The 12,255-nt window shown below is 45.7% G+C and overlaps 2 protein-coding genes across 3 annotated transcripts; one reads left to right on the forward strand and one right to left on the reverse strand.

Annotated features, from left to right (window-relative positions):
- The first annotated feature begins 2,144 nt into the window (after positions 1-2,144).
- LOC127292457 (YTH domain-containing protein ECT4) lies at positions 2,145-7,140 on the forward strand. The gene is made up of 9 exons (XM_051321852.2): positions 2,145-2,309; positions 2,717-2,793; positions 2,895-3,057; positions 3,200-3,255; positions 3,395-3,826; positions 4,189-4,755; positions 4,859-5,071; positions 5,292-5,438; positions 6,543-7,140. The coding sequence occupies exons 1-9, from the start codon at positions 2,279-2,281 to the stop codon at positions 6,729-6,731; spliced, it is 1,875 nt and encodes a 624-aa protein (XP_051177812.1). The 5' UTR covers positions 2,145-2,278; the 3' UTR covers positions 6,732-7,140.
- Positions 7,141-7,941: 801 nt separating this feature from the next.
- Positions 7,942-10,263, reverse strand: LOC127292458 (B3 domain-containing protein Os12g0592300). Of its 2 annotated transcripts, none has more exons than XM_051321853.2 (5): positions 10,092-10,263; positions 9,848-9,998; positions 9,004-9,424; positions 8,641-8,918; positions 7,942-8,390 (listed from the first exon to the last, which is right to left on the reverse strand). In XM_051321853.2, exons 2-5 carry the CDS (start codon positions 9,974-9,976, stop codon positions 8,115-8,117), a joined length of 1,104 nt encoding a protein of 367 aa, XP_051177813.1. In that variant the 5' UTR covers positions 9,977-9,998; positions 10,092-10,263; the 3' UTR covers positions 7,942-8,114. The 2 variants fall into 2 exon arrangements, with proteins under 2 accessions (XP_051177813.1, XP_051177814.1); XM_051321854.2 differs by having other exon boundaries at positions 8,680-8,918; positions 10,092-10,240.
- Positions 10,264-12,255: the final 1,992 nt, after the last annotated feature.

Below are 12,255 nucleotides of genomic sequence, written 5' to 3' on the forward strand. Positions count from 1 at the left end.
TTCGCCTCCTTTTCTTCGCCAAACCCTTCGTCCCGAAGACCTAAGCCACGTAGGGTACCTCGCGAAGAGTTCTGACCGCCTCTGCGGGGGCGGAGAACACCAGAGAGAAAAGAGCTCTCCCATGCGGTGAATCCGCCGGGAAATTCCCTCGGGAGGGGGAAATCGACGCCATCGACACCGTCATCGAGCTGGACATCATCGCCATCACCATCATCATCATCTCCACCATCATCACCGCCGTCATCACCGCTGGACACCGCCACCGCCGTAGCAATTTGGGTTTGATCTTGATTGTTTGATAGGGGAAACTCTCCGTGATCGATTCCTACTTGTTGTTGATGCTATTGAGTGAAACCATTGAACCAAGTTTATGTTCAGATTGTTATTCATCATCATATCACCTCTGATCATGTTCCGTATGATGTCTCGTGAGTAGTTCGTTTAGTTCTTGAGGACATGGGTGAAGTCTAAATGTTAGTAGTGAATTATGGTTGAGTAATATTCAATGGTGTGATATTTAAGTTGTGGTGTTATTCTTCTAGTGGTGTCATGTGAACGTCGACTACATGACACTTCACCATTTATGGGCCTAGGGGAATGCATCTTGTACTCGTTTGCCAATTGCGGGGTTGCCGGAGTGACAGAAACCTAAACCCCCGTTGGTATATCGATGCAGGAGGGATCGCAGGATCTCAGAGTTTAAGGCTGTGGTTAGATTTAATTCTTAATTACTTTCTTGTAGTTGCGGATGCTTGCAAGGGGTATAATCACAAGTATGTATTAGTCCTAGGAAGGGCGGTACATTAGCATAGGTTCACCCACACAACACTTATCACAACAATGAAGATTATTTAGCCGTATGTAGCGAAAGCACTAGACTAAAATCCCGTGTGTCCTCGAGAACGTTTGGTCATTATAAGTAAACAAACCGGCTTGTCCTTTGTGCTAAAAAGGATTGGGCCACTCGCTGCAATTATTACTCTCGCACTTTACATACTCGTACTTTATTCAACTGTTACATCAAACCCCCCTGAATACTTGTCTGTGAGCATTTACAGTGAATCCTTCATCGAAACAGCTTGTCAACACCTTCTGCTCCTCGTTGGGATCGACATTCTTACTTATCGAAGATACTACGATACACCCCCTATACTTGTGGGTCATCACATATCATAGTGCTGAAATTACTATCATAGTGCAAGATTTGCTACTACCTTTGCAGCTGGGGCAGATCCGACCGCAGAAGTTGAGGTTGGAGACTTTCAGGTCGGAGCTGGGGCAGATCGATGAAGCTTGTGGCTGTCTGAGACGAAGCTTGTTCCGGTCAGAGATGCTGCTAGGGTTTGACGACGACACGTGCAGAATAGGAGGAGGTCACGGCCACCGGAGGGAGAAGCCGGCAGAGGGAGGGCTGGTTCAACCGTCGGAGACGGCCGGCGAGGTCCTCCTCGCCATCTCCATGCCCGTCTCGATCTGGATCTCGTGGGGACCAGGAGAGGCGCGACGGGAGGCAGAGAGGAGTGGCCGAGGTCGGCGGCGTCCCCGTGGGTCTCAGGGGAGGTGGCGTGCTTGCCGGCGAGCGGAGGAGGGCGATTTTGGGGGAGGAGGAGCGGTTTTTTGCTTGGCCTCGTGGAGAACGGGGGAGGGGGTGACGGGAGTCGGGTCTACCCCTCTCAGCGGGACGAGCGGAGATAGTTCCCTGGACGCGGGCTCTCTCTTTTCTGGGCAGACTCGACCGAGCTCATCTGTGAAGCTCGATTCGGGCTTCGCTGCTCGGCAGGGCGCTGAGCCCTTTTCCGTATCCCTTCAACAGTGCGCAGGTGGGAGGAGCCGATCTAACAAACATTGGATCCCTTCAATATCTCGGGCGAGAGGAGATTTTGTGAGTATCCGAGCTACCAAACACACCCTAGGATCGCGAACACACACAGGCATACCGCTGCTGGAAACGTGTCCAATGCGCGTGGGCTCCGGGACCGTAAACTCCCTAGCGGGACGACACATGCCTAGGACCTTTCCTCCTCCAGCGAAAAAAGGCCCAGTTCGGCCCAGGCCCAGGCGATCTAGGACAGTAATAAAGAGCAAAAATCCAAAGCTAGCGGGAAGGGGAAAGCATTAAAAACGCGAAACCCCACGCCGAATACTTAACGCCGCGCCTCCCTCCACTCGTCTCCCTCTCGCTCGCCTTTCTTTTTTCCCCAACTCGCTAGGGTTTCTCTGGGTTTTTGCCCCCGCCCACCCCGCGCCGTCACGCCCGCGCGCCGCCGGATCCACGCCCATGGCCCCCGCCGTCGCCCCCGCCGCCGACCGTATCCTTTCGGCCCTCGCGCCGCCCCGCTCCTCCTCCGATTTACCCGCGTCCATGTTTTTTACTCCGAATCTCCCGGTGTTTTGTTTTCGCCCGTGGCCGGATCTCTCGGTGCCTGGCTTGGTTTCTTCGGTTTTCGGGTGGTTCTGTCGCGGATTCGACAGGGGATTTGTTCGGTGGGGGACTTTTGAGGTTTTCGTTGGGTAGGCGTGCTTCCTCGTTGTGGATGAGGTTTTCTAGATTTCAGGCGGACTGTCTGGATTTCTGGTCCCGTCCGTGGGTTTTGGATTTTACTCGCTCCTAGTTTTAGCACCCGTGTCTGCAACGGTGTGATTTTGTACTGTACCATGTTTTGGGATTTCGGAATAGTCTGGATCAGTTCGTTCCCCTTGACTGGTTTCCCTGCAGATGCTACGGATTTGCTGCAGAAGCTCACCCTGGACCCCAAGAGCGCAGCCGGGGACGGCAAGGAGGCCAAGAAGAAGGTATGACTCAACCCTCTCTCTGTACAGCCTTGTTTGTTCACTGACGGTGTTACAGTTGACTCACTGTGACGTTTCATTGTCTGAATTTGGTAACTGTGCAGGTCTCGGGACCAGCGGCCAACGGTGGGCTGAATAGCGCGGTGGCATCTCACAACCCTCAGGCCCTCTCGGCCGACCAGTGGGCAACTATGGGGCAGCAGGATTACAAGAACGCTGCCGCCGCCATGTATTATGGCGCAGATGGCTACCCGTATTACTATGGAGGTGAAGCACTAAGGCGGCACCATCATTTTGTCTATTGTTACTATCTGTTTGTAGCGAATTAGCGATTGCAGGGTACAACTGTTTAGTTCTGAACTTCCCTGCAAATTGGTGATAACAGTTCCTTTTGAATTTTATTTTGCAGGTTGGGGTGACTATTCTGTCTATGTGAGCCATGATGGAACAGAGTCACTGACCCCTGTGAGTACTGCAACCACTTTGCTTTACTTGGTTCAGTCTAATGGCAACCCTTTTGAAATAACCTCCATGTACTGAATCGTGGAGACTTATTACTGTTAATTGTAATTGGACGAATTACTTAGTCTGTTGGTTTCTGCAGGGTGCCTATGGGGACATGTATTGCTATCCCCAATATGGTGCTGCCGCGTCTGGGTATGATGGGCAGTATTACGGGTCTCAGAATAACCAGTACCAGTCAACATATCACCAGCCACAGACTACTACCGGCAAGACAGCATACAAGTCCAAAACTGGCAAATCAGACCCTTCACCGCAGCAGGATGTTGTTTCTGCCGCTTATCAGCAACCTGGGTCCGTGGATGCTTCCAAGGCCAACTCAAACAGCACTGATACTGTAAAGGGTCTGAAGAAAGCAACGTTCCCCCTGAAACCAAGTGGCCGTTCCACTAGTTACCAGAACTACGGTGACAAGGCAGCTTATCCATTGGCTGGCAGTCATGCTTTCTTGGAGAAAACCCAGAAACCCTCTGCTGGAAATCCTACCTCGACTGCTTCTAATCCTAAAACCAAGGTACAGTCAACGGATCAGCATTTTGCCAAGTCACTTTTTCGCTGTGCAATTATTTTTGCCACTTGAATCTGTATTTATGTAGTTTTCTGATCTATGTTCAAAAGCATGTGCCATAGATTTTCTGCAATTCTGAGTATTGATGTTTATTCGTGATCTTGCTTATGTGGTTTGGCATGGTGCATGAAAGCATGCATTTAGGAGCTTGGTGCTGTATGTTGTTGCCATTTAGTTTTGTACATTTGGGTTATTTTAAGGCACACACCGTGATAACTTTGCTAGCTCAAAGTGGAAGTTCGTATTCAGCAGCTCTATGAGTTCACATGTTGTATAGCCACTTCTAATCATGATTTTTTTTTTTGCAGGGATTGCTTGGGCCGAACTCAACAATGGGGCCAGCATCTACTGGGTACATGAGTTCAATGTACTCTAGTAGCGCAATGTACAATCCGAATGCATATGGACCTGGCTTTTGGTATGGGTCACCCCTCTATGGCTCTGGGGTGTATGGTGGGTGGAATGGGCTGTCAGATGGAAGGTACAAGCCCAGAGGAAAAACATATGGACCATACCGTTTTGGCAATGAGAACATCGATGGCTTGAATGAGCTGAAGAGAGGGCCAAGAAGCAATCTCATTAAAACCGAGCAGGTCACTGGAGCAGCTGATGTTGCAGCTGCAAAAGGACAGGAGCTTCCTAACGGTGATGCGTCAAAAGCTGTTGTGCTGGATCAGTACAATAAGGCTGACTTTGTTGAAACTTACTCAGATGCCAAATTCTTTGTTATAAAATCATACAGTGAGGATGATGTTCACAAGAGCATCAAGTACAACGTTTGGGCAAGCACCCCCAATGGAAATAAAAAGCTGAACACCGCTTATCAAGCAGCTAAGGACAAATCAAGCAATTCTCCTGTATTCCTGTTCTTCTCTGTAAGTTCTTCACCATGGTGCTATAATTGCTTGTTTTCTCTCTGAATAGTCTACATAATGGTTTCTGATGTTTTGTGCCTTCTGCACATCCTCTTTGTTTCAGGTGAACACTAGTGGCCAGTTTGTTGGGCTTGCTGAGATGGTTGGTCCGGTTGATTTTGACAAGACAGTTGAATACTGGCAACAAGACAAGTGGACTGGTTGTTTCCCTGTCAAGTGGCACATTGTGAAGGACATCCCCAACAATTTGTTGAAGCACATTATTCTTGAGTACAACGAAAACAAACCAGTGACCAACAGCAGAGATACCCAGGAGGTGAGAATCGTAGACTTCATTCTTCTTATTTCCCTCTATGTAAAGTTACTGGTGGCACACCATGGCAATCATTTTCTGTGTGCTTGCATTGCTAATTATGAAGAGTAATGAATCTCAGTGTGCTGCATTAAAAATGGAACAACTTTTTCTTTTTGCATAATTAGCTCTATGAATGATGTTCTCAATAGAGTCTTGCTCTGCATTCTCATGGTGTCTACAGGTTAAGATTGAGCATGGCCTTCAGGTCCTTAAGATTTTCAAGGACCATGTCTGCAAGACCTCCATGTTGGACGACTTTGGCTTCTATGATAACCGCGAGAAGATAATGCAAGAGAAGAAATCCAAGCGACAGCAGCCGCTGGAGAAGGTACATGGCTAGCAGCATTTACTATATGTGATATATAAGCTCTATACCCTTGTCAATCTTACCACTGAATAGTTTTGTCCTCTTACAAGTTCATTCTTTTAAACCTCTCACAACTACTGAGGGCCACTGTTCAAAAACTAGGCCGATTCAACGATTACTAGGCCGATTAATCACTACTAGGGGCCTGACCGTGTCGATTACCATTAATCGCTTGTGTTAATCCTTTAGCCCGATTAATTGGTCTGAAAGTCCGATTACTAGGTATGTTCCCGATTAACTACTACACTTGGTCAAAAAAGTTACAAAATTTTCAATGCATATCGCTATTATAGGAGCTACCCCTCCCCAATAAAGTAGGTTTTGCGAAGCTCCCGCTTGATTGCAACCTCTAGTAGCTTGATTTCCATTGTCACCAAATAGTTCCTTGCCCTCCTAGACCAGTTACTCATAGTTGTCCAGACCTCAAATACAGGAGCTCGACAACTTTGAGGAGCTCGTCCAGGAGCTCGAGGAAGCCTTCAATAGGTTAGGTGGTTGAGGTGCAAGAGGTGTCGTACATTAGGTAGGTGGTGGGAGTAAATTTCAGAGGTGAGAGGAGAAGAAGTGGAAGGAAGGAACGCGGCTTTGGCTAGTGGATCCTGATTCGCTCGTGACTTTGAAGATTAGGTCACGGAGGAGAAACGTACATGTTTTTCTAGGCTCTAGAGATGTAGGGGAAAACATATAGAGGTTCATATACTATTATTTTCTTATATAAACTATTTTAAGTGATAATTTGTGTAGGTTGCACCGATTAATAGCCGACCGATTAAATCAGTTAATCGTCCGAATTCCGATTAATCGCTACTCCCAAGCTGACCGAGCAGTTAACGATTACCGATTTCCTTAACATTGCTGAGGGCTATCTCAGTGTTGGAAAATGTTCTAACAATTCCCATGCAAAATGTCAGTCATCATTTTTTCTTGTAATGTAATTGTCCAGATAGCAGCTTGATCCTGTTAAATTCAGTGAAATACCTTGAGTTTAGTATCTGCCCTGATTAAAATCAAGGTCATCTTCACTGATTGAAGGACTTACCTGAACAACCTTTACTGATCTTGCAGATTACGAATGGAAAGCTGCTTGCCACCAGCAACACTGAGAATCAAGATGTTGATGGAAAGCAGGGAGTGCAGGAACTTGCAGTTCTTGGGGAGCAAAATGCTGTGGTGGAGAATGGCGTGGCGACCTTAGCTGGAAACGGTGTTGCCCCAGCAGATGCAAACCCAGCAGTGGTTGCAGTTGGCTGTTAATTTTCGCTGCTCAAGCCATTTGAGCATCCTTGCAAGGGATGACAGCTTATACAGGGCGCAGAGAGCTGCTGTGGTTGAAGGCATTCAAGATTATGCTTGCTTTGAAGGTTGCAGAAAGTTGCAAGTCTGAGGCGATTCAGGATTCAGTTAGAGGCTTTTCTTTTCTTTTCTGGTAATGTTATTCTGTAGCAGTATTTTCTTTTGCTGGAGTCTGGTGCTTTGGGTGGTGGCTAGGAGAGTAGAGAGCTCAGTTCTTTTTCGGGTGCGATGTTTTGTGTTATGAGATGGCGTTAGGAGTTGTACCTAGGGGTTTCAGATCTGTAAGTTTTTTTTTCAACCAAAGATAATGATTTATGGTGCGTCTTTCATTCTGCAAGTGAATGCTAGCAGTTCAGTAGTGTTATTTCTATCATGCTGTCTTGGCCCATGCCCTATCTAGGGCGACCTCTGCCCCCCTCCTGTCAGGCCTCTACTCTCTGAAGTTCAGTTTAAAAACTGTAGGTTCATAAGACCGCATACAGTTTGCTTTGTGCGAAACTTTCCTCGGTGCTTGTCAGGATCGCTAAAATGCTTAAGTTAGTGTTGTGATCTGAGCTGAAGATTGTAATGTGCCTAGCTTTGTAGTACTGTAATATTGATGTCTGCTTTCCTTCCTCCAATTCTTCTTTTTTTGAACAAAAGAGAGGTCACTTCCTCCAATTCGTTGCCTAGGAATAAGCTACCCTCTGTTTCATAATATGAGACAAAACGTCTTATATTATGGAACACGGCTAGTACTTGGTCGTTTCTTTTGGGATCCCAAACCGAACCTTGTTTTGTTCTAGAAATGGGTGATTAATTGAGTGAAAACTGATGGACGGAGATTGAGGAAAATAAGCAAATATTTAGAACCCCTCAGTAGTCCTTTGTTTGTTGGTATCTACTCATCTTTCTAATGCTAAAGCACAGTCACATACTACTTCACTAGTTCACTGCATTATGGTTTTCTAGGTCAACGCTTGTTGTATGCTTATGTTTCTACTAGATTTTAAATAGCTACGTTGTGCAACTTCCTCCTGTTTGTACTATGAACTAGTAGTAACCATTTTGTTGAACTATTGATACTTCAGCTGACTGAGGATTATGTGCCGTTGGGTTTGTCACATGGATTTAGCATCTATGCTTGTGTGGCATATCCAAGTACCGAATGACATTCGTATAGCACAGCTGGTTCCAGTGGAACTATACTACATTAAGAAGTTAGCTTCAGGTTACAAAGCAGTGCACTTGCTTCACATTCAGATGCACTGCACAACAAGCTACTTCTAGACTATAGTCCAGTTCTCAGCGACACATTTGGAACTGCAGAGAAAACACCTACACATAAGCACATGACTGCGGAACCTAACCCAGCAGAACAAACTGGTCCTCAACCTTCCGAACCACATGAACCGTCATCGTCACCTTCCTCGCGCCTCTCATCAGCTCGAAGATGCAGACATAGCCTTCGCACAGACTGTTGTCGCGGACAAACTTGACCCAGCGTCCGCCGTTGAAGCCTCGGGTGAGGCTTGCGTGATAATACTTGACATGCCACTGCTCTTTGCTGTTTGGCCTCAAAAGCAGCACCTCGTGTGATTTTCCCTCAAGATGTTCAGCTGCAAACTTGCTGGGGATGATCTGCAGGCAGGTAGATCGCTAGCTGGTTCAGTTGTTCTTAACTGCACAACGCTTATGTGTCATCAAGACACTAACATATTAAGATGTTCAGGCAAAAAAAAAAAACATATTCAGAAAGTTATAAGATTTATGGAAGATACTAACATATTAAGATGTTCATGGAAAAAACACTGAAATATTCAGAAACTTCTCTAAGATTCATGGGTAAAAAAGCTCCAAACTGACGGAGGGAAAAACTACATGGTACTACGTAGTAATTTTCATCCCATGGCAGAAATATTGAACTGACCAGGATGTTTTTCGCCCCCCGAACATGGGACTTCTGCAGGACCACCACAAAAACAGGATTGCGTGGTTGAATTGATGCCAACCCGAATATTTGCTCTCGTTCGTCCGCAGTTAGGTGACTTGCAAGCCTTGAGTAGGAGTAGTTGGAGTAAGTGTGTTCATTGTCACTTTCCTCTTCTTCATCGTCCACCACACACTTATCTTGATAGTTGCTGTTGTTTGGAGATTCAGCTTCTTTTACTGTGGAAAATGCACACATTATGTTCACCGAATTACTACATGATTTCTACAGGACACACAGCAAACTTGCATTGGCTTTACTTACTCGGTTTCTTTGATGCAGAGGCCTTGTGAGGAGACCCAACCGGCTGCGACAGCGGCACAATGGCATTGTTGGAATCGCTCAAACGACAGTGTCCTTCAGCTTGCTGACCCATAATGTTGTCAAAGTGTCTGTGCATGTTGGTGCCCTTTTTATCGGTGAAGAAACAGGACGCTTTCTCAGAGCCGCTCGAGTCAAAGATGCGTACATCAAAGCAGCCAATGCCACTGCATTCGAAGAGCAGGAGGTCATTCTCCTGCAGTTCATGATCCTTGACAAATTCCTCCCATCCTGACACAAAGAACAGCTCATCGGCAATCTTTTCGGCGGCGACGCACCATGTCTCGCCGCTAGGTGATTTGAGGGTGAATCCTTCCTTGGCCATAAGCCTGGTGAAATTGTTGGCAACCTTCTCTGGAATGCTCTAATATAAGATGAACACTTTAAACAGACATCTCGTATAACCAGTTTGCCTCAGTGGATGATATTTAACAAAGTTCATTCAGATTGCATGAATTGACTAACTAATTCACCAAACCAATCAAAGAACGTCATCTAGAAAGAAAGAAAAAGGTAACTAAGAATGAGCTCAAAAGCTACTGCGATCCCATTTATCTTTCTCTGTCAGCAGTACTTATTTGGACTTCATTTGTAATCTATCTCCAATCTGATAATTTGTTTCCTAAAATCTAGAGACATATAAAATTAATTACGACCAGAAATATTTAGGCGCAGCTGCCACAAGTTTCAGGTGGTAATCCGACCTACATACAGAACTTGAAGAACCCTGAACATGGCGGGAAGCCGGGAAGCATATGGAGCTTGAAGAATCCAGAGATATACTTACAACGCGATGCTGAAAATCTCCAATCATGTGCTTGAAGAACCTGATGTTGCTCAAATCCATGTGCTCCCAGAAGTAGTGCTCCTGCCACTCCCTGCACTTCACGCACCTTCCCTTCTCATCACCCGCCATCTCCGGATCTCCCCTGCCGCTGCTGTTGGAGACATCCATGGAGCGTCAGTTGCCAAACCTCAGATCAGTGGATGCAATGTAGTGCAATGAAAGCAGAGTGTTACATGCAGCTGACCTAAGGAGAAGAATGAGGGAAGTTGTTGGCTTCTCCGATGAGATCTGAACTCTTCTCCTTGATGTTAACGGGAAGAGGCCGCTTTGATGAGGGTAGTAGGAGTGGTTACTAGTGAACGAGTGAGTGCGATTTGACAGGTCGCAGACCTTGCTCACCGACACGTGGGGTCAAGGATGGACAAGTGTTGGGATGGCGCTTTTGCCTTGTCTTTGGAGTGTGCACGAGTTGGTGCTCGATGGAGACAATATCGAAGCACGAGTTGGTGTGCTCGGTGGTGACGGATATTGATGCGCGACTATGTCTACAGATAAAAAGGCAAGGGCACCGTTTTTGGGAAGGCATTGTGAGAACATCACTTATTTTGTTGTAGACAAAAGGTAAAATTAGTGATCTCAGATGGTTTCCAAGATAAGGATGTTATATCTGCCAAAAAAAATGATAAATATGTTATGGTTCATAACTGATACTCCCTCTGTTCCATTCTATAGTGCTTATAGTTTTTTGGCACGGAAATTAGCGCAAGAGTATTTTTTACACAAGATCTCTAGCTGAACGATTTGAGAACAACGTAAAATTTGGGAAATCCATATCTTCCTAACTTATCATGAACGATTTGGGAGCTGAACGATTTGGGAGCTGAATAAGGATGGGGCAATTGAAAAAAAGCTAAGCTACAACCTTATATTCTGAAACAAATGCCAAAAATCTATAAGCACTATAGAAAGGAACGGAGGGAGTATTTTTTATTTACAGTGCAGAAAAGAGTATTAGGTTTTCCACAAAATCGGCTTAAACTTGCAAACTTACAACAAGCCTTGCAAATGAACTGGTTTTTCCTCCATTTGGTGGAAGTGGGTGGACAATGTGTATGCCGATGTTTTCTTCCTCACCACCATCCACCACTAAAGTTGAAAGGATAAGTTAGGTCGCGAAGACTATCAAGAAATCCTGGTTGTCAGGAGGTCAAAGTTTGAAAAGGAGGACACTAAAGCAAAACCTATAAATAAACAATTTTGTTCCACAAAATAAAGCATGGCTATTAAGGTGAATAATGATATTGGCCCATTCTTTGTGACAAGCTAATGCCTTCATTAAGGGTCGGGGATTCTTCATCAGCCTTACTATTGTTGTTGATATGTTGGCTATTTTCATCTATAGAGAAAGGGAGGATTGGAATACTAGTGAGCTCGTTCCACATTTGGTTAATGATGACTCATCTATTCTATAATACAACTCATGGCACATTTTTTAATGGACCATGATTTGGTCGAAGATTATGGGATTCTGAAATAAATTTTCATAACAGTGAAGTCTACTATTTGGGAAAGCTAAGGAACATTGGCTTGACTATACATGCCTTTTGCTTGCGTTGTGGGCTCCTTTCCATTTAGTTTAAGTACCTTAGCATTCCTATTCTTAAGCTCCAGAACCAGGCCTGGGCCTACGAGAGTGTGAGGTCCTGGACTTTTTTTAATTTTTTTATGGAGAGCTGCCTTTTCAAATATTAGGTACTAATCACATTACAACAATTTCCCATATAGTGAATAGACCTACTAAGACGACATTTATGTCTCACTGTCTGTTGGGGGGATAACCCCCGGTATGCCAAAGGCATGCCAAACCGGATGGTTTGAGCCATCAGGATACCGGTTTAATGTTCTTACCGGAAGCCTAGTAGGAATCCGGGAGAGCAAGGCTAAGCCGGTATCCCCAAAGGGGTATGCCGGAACCCGGTACAGAAGATACCGGAAAGGAGAGCCTGTCGGCAGGACTGGTCAAAGATTCTCTTCAAAGCAAGAAGACAAGGATGAGCTAAGCAAAGTAACTTTATTCAGAGCCCTGGCGCCAAAGAGAGAGGTGACGGAGAAAGAAGCCGGAGGACGTCAGCTTCTATGATAAAAGAAGGCCCCGGTGTCACCTATGATTAAAGTAGCTTTGTACAAGAACTCAGAAAGTAGTTTGTCCAGTCAAAGATGCTATTAGGGTTTCTTGCTCTGTAAGCCACCCTCTCCCCTATATAAGGAGAGGGGGCAGCCCTTCTTCACGGGCAAGTAGGTACGCGTGTATGCATGTAGGCAGAGCCTGTAACTTGTGTGAATCTATGAACATGGTGATCTAGAGGGAGTTCTTCCTTGTGCCTTTCTTCTTCAACCTCTGGCCTTGG

Source organism: Lolium perenne, chromosome 4 (genome assembly GCF_019359855.2).
Source record: "Lolium perenne isolate Kyuss_39 chromosome 4, Kyuss_2.0, whole genome shotgun sequence".
In the NCBI taxonomy this organism is placed as follows: Eukaryota; Viridiplantae; Streptophyta; class Magnoliopsida; order Poales; family Poaceae; genus Lolium; species Lolium perenne.